We start from the raw sequence: 10,826 nt of genomic DNA on the forward strand, positions 1-10,826 counted from the left end.
AAGATTAGACCATGTTTTTATTATTAAAGAAAACCAGGTAATGTCAAAGTCTTCACAAACTTTTCTGCAAACACAAGTAGAGAAATATATATATATATATATATATATATATATATATATATATATATATATATATATATATATCCTGTCATTTATGAAGAAACATTTTGTGGGTCTTAAAATTGGTGAATTTTTCGAAGTATGTGAAAGAATTTTGATTTCAAAAGAGAAAATGTCTATTCTTCATTACAGTTCTCTCTCTCTAATGGTGAGATGTTTTTTTTTTCTTCTGTGTAAAACACACCCGCCCACACTCCATTCCCTCCCAGTGAAGCCGTGTGTCTGGGCAGGGCTCAAAATGATGCGTTAAATCCTGTTGTCCAGTGAGCTTTCGTCTTTCTGCCTATTAAAACAGCGAGTACACAAACACCTAACAGACACTAATAGATGCAGAGGCTTCAGTGGGGGTCTGTTAGGCTGGGCATACACTGTGCGATTTTTTCAATCGCGGTATTCAGCTGCTGCTCACACTGTACGAGTGAATCACAGGGGTAAACAGCACGCAGCTTACGATTCCTGTTTTCACACTATACGATGGGCGGCACGGTGGTGTAGTGGTTAGCGCTGTCGCCTCACAGCAAGAAGGTCCGGGTTCAAGCCCTGTGGCTGGCGAGGGCCTTTCTGTGTGGAGTTTGCATGGTGCCCGCGTGGGTTTCCTCCGGGTGCTCCGGTTTCCCCCCACAGTCCAAAGACATGCAGGTTAGGTTAACTGGTGACTCTAAGGCCCAATCCCAATTCTAATTTCTACCCCTTCCCCTCCGCCTTCCCCTCCGCCTTCCCCTTGGCCCTTCCCCTTGAAACTGAGCTACAAGGGATAGGGCTTGAAATTCAACCCTTACGTATTGGGATAGCCCTTCAACGATCGCATACGTCATCACGTACCTCCGTCAGCGTTTACGTTAGCAAAACGCGACGCGTCATTGGCTGCGACCAGCCGCTACAGTCAGAGGCAGAAATCTCTGCTGGCAGGGTGTGATTTGTTAACTAACACCACTGAATGGGATATCTTTGGCGCTTCGTGCACCACATCCGACAGAATGAGGTGTCAGAACACTCATGTAAACAATAAAAGCGAGAATAACAGAACAAAACGTACGCAGTAAAGCAACCGAAAACAATACTCACTCCCAAAGCTTTTTAGCAGCAGCTTGGATTTCAGAAATCGCTGCTCATTCTCAGCTCGAAAGCGAATCAAGCGGCGTGTTTCCTCTGGATAACAACTTAAAACACGTAAATAATGGAGAAAATACATTTATGACAATCTTCCGCCGCGGGAACCGCCATCTTTCTGAAATCCGCATGAAATCTCGCTGAAATCCGCATGGCATTGTGGGAAATCACTCAAACCCCTTCGTTCGGAGTCAGCTCCAGGAAAATCTCCGTTTGGAGGGGTACAGAAGCCCTACCCCTTCCCCTCCCCCTCCGCGTTAACTGGGATTGGGATACCCCTACCCCTTCACGTGAACGCGCAAAATGGAGGGGAAGGGCCAAGGGGTTGGTCCAAGGGGTGAAATGGGATTCGGCCTAAATTGACCGTAGGTGTGAATGGTTGTCTGTGTCTATGTGTCAGCCCTGTGATGACCTGGTGACTTGTCCAGGGTGTACCCCGCCTTTCGCCCGTAGTCAGCTGGGATAGGCTCCAGCTTGCCTGCGACCCTGTAGAAGGATAAAGCGGCTAGAGATAATGAGATGAGATGAGACACTATACGATCCGATGCGATCTGACTGCTCACACTGTACGACTCGTTGGATTCTTGTATCCGGAACTGCAACGTGAAGAAGAAGAGGAGACCGGAAGTGGGAGATGCTCACAGATCTTTCATGATGATGAGAATGCTCAACAAAAATAAACGCCTTGCCTTGGCAATTTGTGCTATTCTGTGCGCAGACACGAAAAAGAAAAGCCGACGACGAGGAAATGGCTTGGCAGACGTGGACAGTATGGTCTGTCAATTCTCCAAGGAGAGCTGGAGGTAAGCATACTACACAGACATTTTAACACCTGCTGTCTGTCTGTCTGTAGGCTACTTATTATAGTTCTGCCAACTTTTACTTTCTACTCTTCTGCATTTGTAGCCTAGTAGGCTACATATAAGGACATATCTGTTGAGATTTGGTGGTCTATCTATCCAGTGACTGCAACCATAGGGGAGAAACTGTGCAAACAATCTTATAGTTTTATTTTGACAGCTTGCCTTTTTATTTAATATCATGTAAATATATTTTAAGGTTCAAACATGTTGATAGGCTTTATCTGAGAGTGATGAGTCTGATTGTCCTCTTTTTTTTTTACTGAAACTACTAACTTTGCATGCTTAAGTAGGCAACATTTAATTCTAGATTACTGATCATACTGTGAAGTAAGAACTTGTGAAGTTACTTCGGCCTACTTGGGTAGCATTGTAGTGAGTGACTTGGAACATGTCACACAAGTATTTTTTGAGAAGGTGCCTGTGCTTCTACTCAAATGTGACTTCCATGTGCTTTATAACATTTGTTAAATAATCAGAATCTTAAACTACCAACAACATCCAACATCTATGTATTGGGTTCTTTGTTTTTAGGTTGATGATATGGCAGGTTTTCGGGACCTTCTCAGAATGTCTGTAGAGGATTTCACTTATCTTCTGGAGAGGGTAACTCCTCATATTGTCAAGAAGGATACACACCTCAGGAAAGCCATCAGCCCTAGGGAGAGGCTTTCTATTACTCTGAGATTTTTGGCAACAGGCAAGTGTGTTGACATTTGACATATGCTCCCTATTACAGTATTGAAAGGTGGACATGAGGCAAGGTCATCTATCATGTTAAAAATCAAGTTCACCCATGCAACTACTGTACATACATCCACACTAAAGTTTCACCTTTCTACAAAGTTACACTACATCACCTAGATACTACTACTACTAGATTCTATTCTCAATCCAATGACTAAAATCTGTCAATATTACCATGATCCATCCATGTTCACCATCCCTTACATTAATGGTGGACTATGAGATCCTGCATGATGTCACCTCTTTTGACATTCCATGTAAACACCAAAATACCAAACAAAACGCTACTCTCAAATTCACGCTACTAAATCAACTTTACTCACTGCCCATACATCTAAATCCACCCAACACTATTTAAGACATTTTCTTTGTTTTGACAGGAGAGACCTTCAACTCGTTGAGTTTCCAATATAGGATTGGAAGCACCACTGTAAGCAAGATCGTGATGGAAACATGCACAGCCATTACCTCTGTGTTGTGTGAAGAGTACTTGAAGGTAAATATAACTGGAAGTACAATCATGTTACAGAACATCACATTACATTACACAATCACACTACTACCATCATCAGCAACATGGACCTGCCTTACTTCTCCACTCCATACACCCAGCACATGCCACCCCCCTCCCCCTGCCACTCACTCCACTGCCATCACTAGCAACTCCTCATCCCCTCATGCACACAGCTCACTGCTCCCTACTCCAACACTGCATTAGTAATTAGCTCATTACTGCATCATCAGTAAGGTCAGTAAGCCACTGCCCCACATACACAGCAACTGGCCACCCCCTGCCCCCAAGCACGCACACACACACACACACACACACACACACACACACACACACACACACACACACACTGCCCCTTACCTCTCCAACCCCTACATACATACAGTACACATCATTCTACCCCTTTCTTCATCTTAACACCCTCCCCCTCCCTTTTTCACTGTACCACCACCACTACACCCCAGACATGCCCCTCACACACACACACACACACACACACACACACACACACCAGCACGACCCCAGGCAGTTGGGTTGGCCCCTTGAGCCAAGAATTTCTTCCTGGGACAAGGGAGATTTTCCTTGCCCCTGGTTGTTCCGTGGTGCCTGCCTGTCATCACCCCCCCCCCCCCATATGCACTTTATGCAATATACAGTGGTGCTTGAAAGTTTGTGAACCCTTTAGAATTTTCAATATTTCTGCATAAATATGACCTAAAACATCATCAGATTTTCACACAAGTCCTAAAAGTAGATAAAGAGAACCCAGTTAAACAAATGAGACAAAAATATTATACTCGGTCATTTATTTCTTGAGGAAAATGATCCAATGTTACAGATCTGTGAGTGGCAAAAGTATGTGAACCTTTGCTTTCAGTATGGTGTGACCCCCTTGTGCAGCAATAACTACAACTGAACTTTTCTGGTAAACCATTGATCAGTCCTGCACACAGACTTGGAGGAATTTTAGCCCATTCCTCCGTACAGAACAGCTTCAACTCTGGGATGTTGGTGGGTTTCCTCACATGAACTGCTCACTTCAGGTCCTTCCACAACATTTCGATTGGATTAAGGTCAGGACTTTGACTTGGCCATTCCAAAACATTAACTTTATTCTTCTTTAACCATTCTTTGGTAGAACAACTTGTGTGCTTAGGGTCGTTGTCTTGCTGCATGACCCACCTTCTCTTGAGATTCAGTTCATGGACAGATGTCCTGACATTTTCCTTTAGAATTCACTGGTATAACTCGGAATTCATTCTTCCATCAATGATGGCAAGCTGTCCTGGCCCAGATGCAGCAAAACAGGCCCAAACCATGATACTACCACCACCATGTTTCACAGATGGGATAAGGTTCTTATGCTGGAATGCAGTGTTTTCCTTTCTCCAAACAGAATGCTTCTCATTTAAACCAAAAAGTTCTACTTTGGTCTCATCCGTCCACAAAACATTTTTCCAATAGCCTTCTGGCTTGTCCATGTGATCTTTAGCAAACTGCAGATGAGCAGCAATGTTCTTTTTGGAGAGCAGTGGCTTTCTCCTTGCAACCCTGCCATGCACACCATTGTTGTTCAGTGTTTTCCTGATGGTGGACTCATGAACATTAACATTAGCCAATGTGAGAGAGGCCTTCAGTTGCTTAGAAGTTACCCTGGGGTCCTTTGTGACCTCACCGACTATTACATGCCTTGCTCTTGGAGTGATCTTTGTTGGTCGACCACTTCTGGGGAGGGTAACAATGGTCTTGAATTTCCTCCATTTGTACACAATATGTCTGATTGTGGATTGGTGGAGTCCAAACTCTTTAGAGATGGTTTTGTAACCTTTTCCAGCCTGATGAGCATCAACAACGCTTTTTTTTTAGGGTCCTCAGAAGTCTCCTTTGTTCATGCCATGATACACTTCAACAAACATGTGTTGTGAAGATGAGACTTTGATAGATCCCAGTTCTTTAAATAAAACAGGGTGCCCACTCACACCTGATTGTCATCCCACTGATTGAAAATACCTGACTCTAATTTCACCTTCAAATTAACTGCTAATCCTAGAGGTTCACATACTTTTGCCACTCACAGATCTGTAATATTGGATCATTTTCCTCAATAAATAAATGACCAAGTATAATATTTTTGTCTCATTTCTTTAACTGTGTTCTCTTTATCTACTTTTAGGACTTGTGTGAAAATCTGATGATGTTTTAGGTCATATTTATGCAGAAATATAGAAAATTCTAAAGGGTTCACAAACTTTCAAGCACCACTGTATGCACTTATCTACCTTCCTAGCCCCCCCCCCCCCCCCCCATGCAAATTAGGCAAAGGAACTGACCATTTCACTGCATTGTTTACATTAGTAATCATATGCATGTGACAAATAAACTTCCTTCTATTCTTTTACCCATGGCCAGACTATTGAAAGGTTTACTTGCACAATGATTTCTCACCTACAATTATTCCTGTGTATATTTTGTAAACTCTAAGTGGTTTCAAATGTGTGGTTAAGAAAAGAAAAACATTAATTCACCAAATTCATTTCATGTATCACTTTGTACTTGTTTCAGACACCATCAACTGATGCTGAATGGAAGGCCATTGCCAGCGACTTTTGCAGCAAGTGGCAGTTTCCCCACTGCTTGGGGGCTATAGATGGCAAGCACATCTTCATTCAACCCCCTGCCAAGAGTGGAAGCATGTTCCACAACTATAAATCAAGATTTTCAATCATCCTTATGGCTGTAGTGGATGCAAGTTACAGGTTTGTCTATGCATGCGCAGGGACACAGGGAAGGGTGTCAGACGCAGGAGTGTTTGCCCATTTGGACTTGAGGGAAGCAATGGACACAGGCACCCTGAACTTCCCCCCCACAGATACCCTGCCAGGCACTGATGCTGTGATGCCATATGTGCTGGTTGGTGATGAGGCTTATCCTCTCCGCCCTGACCTCATTAAACCATATCCATTTTGGAACCTCAACACCAATCAACGAATATACAATTACCGCCTGTCCAGAGCTCGACGTGTGGTGGAAAATGCATTCGGAATTCTGGCAAACCGCTTCCGAGTGTTCAGAACAACTATCTGCCTGGAACCTGACAAGGTTGTGAAAATTGTCTTTGCCTGCACAATTTCCTTCGGCAACGCAGGCCAGATGCCTACGTACCACCTGGATACGTAGACACAGAGGACGCCAACCATCAGCTTGTTGAAGGAGCCTGGAGAAGGGAGGGAGGGCTTCAATCAGTTTCAATGGGCCGAGCAAGAAACCCTTCAGTGGAGGCAAAGATGCAGCGGGACCTCCTTTGCAACTACTTTGTCACACCTGCAGGGAGTGTTTCTTGGCAAGAGAACATGGTGTAGGGAGATCAGAGACATAAACATAATATTGTCTGAATAAAGTTTTCTTTCTAGCCTTACAATGCATTATTTTTGGTTTAGTATAAAATGACACTTCACTATTTGAACAAATGTTACTTTGTTTATTGACCATGTTGTATAGAAACTATACAGGAATATTACACAAATCCCTTTGTTATAACAAAAATAAATCTACCTTTGTGGGAAAAAATAACAAATTATTTTCTTCATTAAATATAAAAAATATTTCACGTAACAAAAAGTAAACTTGAGGTAGATGGCAAGTCACATCATAGTGATATATAAACAACATGTAATCCTGAACATATTGAAAGAACATCACTACATTGGTTCCTGCATTTCACTACACTAATTCTTTAATCTACCCAGCTACTCTGAGTTCAGCATGTTCAGAAAAGGCATAGGCTGGGAAGATGTTGCCTGGCAATTTTGGGGTGGTGGTGGCTGGGCCTGATATTGGTGCATGGAATGTGGCCTAGCCTGTAAACCAGCATATTGCACCTGGCTGCCATGCAGGCTCACTGAAGTGCTGCTCTGTTCCATCTCCAGAGCATCTGTTCCTCCTAAGCCTTAATTGTGTAGACAGATTCTTTACATTTCTTAACTCTGAGGCTACCTGTTGGCCAAAAAGGTCTTCCGAATCTGTATTAGATGCTGACAGTGTGTTTTGCACCTGCTGCAGCAGGGACAGTTTGGCCAACTCGATATTGTGTTCCGCAGATTTTGGTTTTGGCTTCTGTATTCTTGGTCTTTTCACAGATTGACCACTGGGCTCTCTGACTGGTACAGGGTTTAAGGGGTATTCATGAGTCACAGAAACCGGGCTACTGGTATTTGAAGAAGCGAAGATATCGCCTTTGATATCCACAGTGCTCTGATCCTCCTCTCCCTCCTCTGTTGCACCTGTGTCCTCTGACTCCGACCCAAGCTGTAGGACACAGTAGAGAAAGCAGACAGAGGCAAAGAGATTACACACAAGTTAAGATCTTAATACTGTTCTTTAGGTCAGATACCAATTTCTCACTGTATTATCACTAAACCTAGACTGTCAGGAGGAGTAACTTACATTAGATATAGTGCTGCTACGGAAAAATGATCATGATTATAGTTTAAATTTGTGGCATTTATTTGACTAAACATGTGTACTTCGAATTGGATGAAAGGTGAAACGTCTTCAAGTTACAAAAGTCCAGCTGCCTATAGAGAACAACTTGACTACCATGACCTGGATGAACGAGAATCTACAGACACACTGGGAATTTTCTTTGGACTTCAATTTCATTCCTATGATTTCCCCTCAAATATCCCTTCATTTTCATATGGTGTGAGTTTGTGTATTTTCAAAGAACTTGATCATAAACTTACTCTCAGAGTGGAGTCTGTATGTCTGTGAGTGACATGGGCCTTTAGAAAGTCCAAGTGTTGAAGAATCCATTTCTGTTTGGGCGTAAGTGGTTTTTGGCCACTGCCACTGGCCTTGGGTTTAAGGAGTCTGCCATACTGCATCCACAGTGATGTGACCCGGATTTTCACCACACTCACTGTAATAAAACATTAACATGTACTGTATGATGTATATTTACTACATCTACTGCTACTATTTGGTAATCAAACATTTTTTGATAGTTCCACTAGAAAGAAATTCAGTCACACGCACACACTTCGTAATCTAGGCAATTGTTAGTTCGATAGCATTCAGCGTTATCTCCAATTATTGGAGCAAATAAATTACATCCAATCTGTCTCTCTGTCTTTCTCTCTCTCTCTCACACACACACACACACACACACACACACACACACACACACACACACACACACACACACACACACACACCCCACCAACAACAACAACAGCCACCAACAACATATCCACTTTGCTAAAATGCTAGTCCGGACAAAAACTTACCAGGCAATTGCAATTGTGCCGCAATCTCCACCCAGCTCTTCTCTCGGTGATTCCGGTTGTGGTAGCTCTCAGAGGACACGTCAAAAAGGCTCGGCTGTGCCTGGCACAATTCCACAAATCGAGCCTCCATTTCTTGGGTCCAAATTATGTGCGGTGCTGCTGCTGCCATGCTGCTCAGTGTTTGTTTTCTCTTCCGTATCTGTGTTCGCGCATGTGTAGTGTGACAGGTTGAGGTAAATCGACTCATGACACTGCTTCAACAGTGCGATAGCCTCAAGATGGGCGACCAGGATTTCAAACATGTTTGATTTTCATCCGATCGATTGGGAGGAGATCGGGAAGTGTTAATAGCTTGTCGTTACCCCATGTATACTACACGATCCGAGGCGCACGATTGAGCCAAAAATCGGCCCGATCTCCAAAATAGGCGCACGAGTGAAAATCGTGTCAAAATCGAGCCAAAAATCGCACAGTGTATGCCCAGCGTTAGCTCTGTGTCAGGGGCTTTTCACACAGGCTGCACTGTTCACCACTAAACAGTTTGAGTTTAATGAACAAACAGCGCGATATTGCAGTGAGATACTTCATCAATCTGATTCACTAAAACACTGAACAACACCAAGACTGGTGAATAAAATAGACACTTTGGGAAACATTTCATTGCTGCATTTTAATGAAATGTGAGGGGAAGCCGGGCTTCCAGTGTCGTCTTAAAGCAATCACCACTGACAGAGATGGACTGGAAGATTATTTACTATTTTATCATCATCATCAATTCTTTTTGTTGAAAAATTCAAAATCACGCTGTGGCTTTCAGTTTATTGGAAATTCTTTTCTGCTCCTTTTAAATTTTTATTTAAAAGCCTTTTTAATCTATTTTTACTGCATCAGTTCTATGGCATTAACGTCTCATTTTAGTTTTTAAACTCTATATTCCTGAGATCATTTCCACCATGTCACTGCTGCTTTTAAACCCTGCAGCTCACACAGAGGGCAGTTAGGTTGTGTCTCAGGTGCAGTTTGTGTGATTAGTTACAGTGTTGTAGTAAATTTCACAGTGACTTCAGACACATTGCTGTTGGATCAAGTTCCGTTTTGTGCTGCAGCTTCTCACATACGTCCATCTGGCCCAAAGACTCTGTGACAAATCATCAGTGTGCAGTGAAAAGAAACAATCTTCCTCCTCAGGACATTGATGATGAACCTAAAACCTCTGCTTCAGTCTCACTATTAGAGAAATGTGCCTTACTGAGGAGCAGGTCATGTGACTCTCAGAGAGATCATCTTACCCCAGTTTCTCCAGTTTACAGTGAGGATTCTCCAGTCCAGCACAGAGACACTTCACTCCTGAGTCTCCCAGATTATTATCAGACAAATTCAGGTCTCTCAGGTGTGAGAGGTTTGATCTCAGAGCTGAACTCAGAGCAGCACAGCCTTCATCTGAGACACCACAACCACACAACCTGCAGAGACACAATGACACCCACTTCATCAACAGATTTTCATCTTGGTGTAATAGTGGTTGTGAAGATGATGTCTCTCATGTTGGACTGTCTCTATTCTCTTCACCAATCACAAGGTATTATTAATAATGACTCAAACTAAAAGTGATTCTGAGGAGAAATGATCACTTCATAATTAATATACTTGTTCTGCATGTTTTACTTTTACAGAAAATTTTAATTGATAAACACTGTATCCAACTATTAACTGCTGCTTTAGTGATGTATTGTGACTCTCAGACAGATGATCTTACCCCAGTTTCTCCAGTTTACAGTGAGGATTCTCCAGTACAGCACAGAGGCGCTTCACTGCTGAGTCTTCTAGTTTATTCCCAGTCAGATCCAGTGTCTTCACAGTCAGATGCAGTTCTCTCAGACTGGAGGTTTCTGAGTTGAGCACTGAGACCAGAGCTTCAGCGCTTTTCCCTTTAAATGAATCAAAACTGATCCTGAAGGAAATAAAATAATACATAATAAACTCACACAAATGATCAAACAGGTCCTCAAATCTTTCACTGCACCATTTCATTTTCATAAATGACAAAATACAAACTCCAAGTCGACAATACACTGAAATGCTGTAACAGTAATTCACAGTTAGAGCTGTTTGGATTTGAGTTTTCTGCTGCACACGTCATCACTGACACATGGGATAAACACGCAACATGAAATCTGATCACCAAATTGGGAA

At 42.7% G+C, this 10,826-nt stretch overlaps 1 protein-coding gene across 1 annotated transcript; it reads left to right on the forward strand.

Annotated features, from left to right (window-relative positions):
• The first annotated feature begins 2,660 nt into the window (after positions 1-2,660).
• Positions 2,661-6,525, forward strand: LOC132882527 (uncharacterized). The gene is made up of 3 exons (XM_060915630.1): positions 2,661-2,790; positions 3,218-3,333; positions 5,911-6,525. Exons 1-3 carry the CDS (start codon positions 2,661-2,663, stop codon positions 6,523-6,525), a joined length of 861 nt encoding a protein of 286 aa, XP_060771613.1.
• The last annotated feature ends 4,301 nt before the right edge of the window (positions 6,526-10,826 follow it).

This window comes from Neoarius graeffei, chromosome 3, assembly GCF_027579695.1.
Source record: "Neoarius graeffei isolate fNeoGra1 chromosome 3, fNeoGra1.pri, whole genome shotgun sequence".
NCBI classification, from domain to species: Eukaryota; Metazoa; Chordata; class Actinopteri; order Siluriformes; family Ariidae; genus Neoarius; species Neoarius graeffei.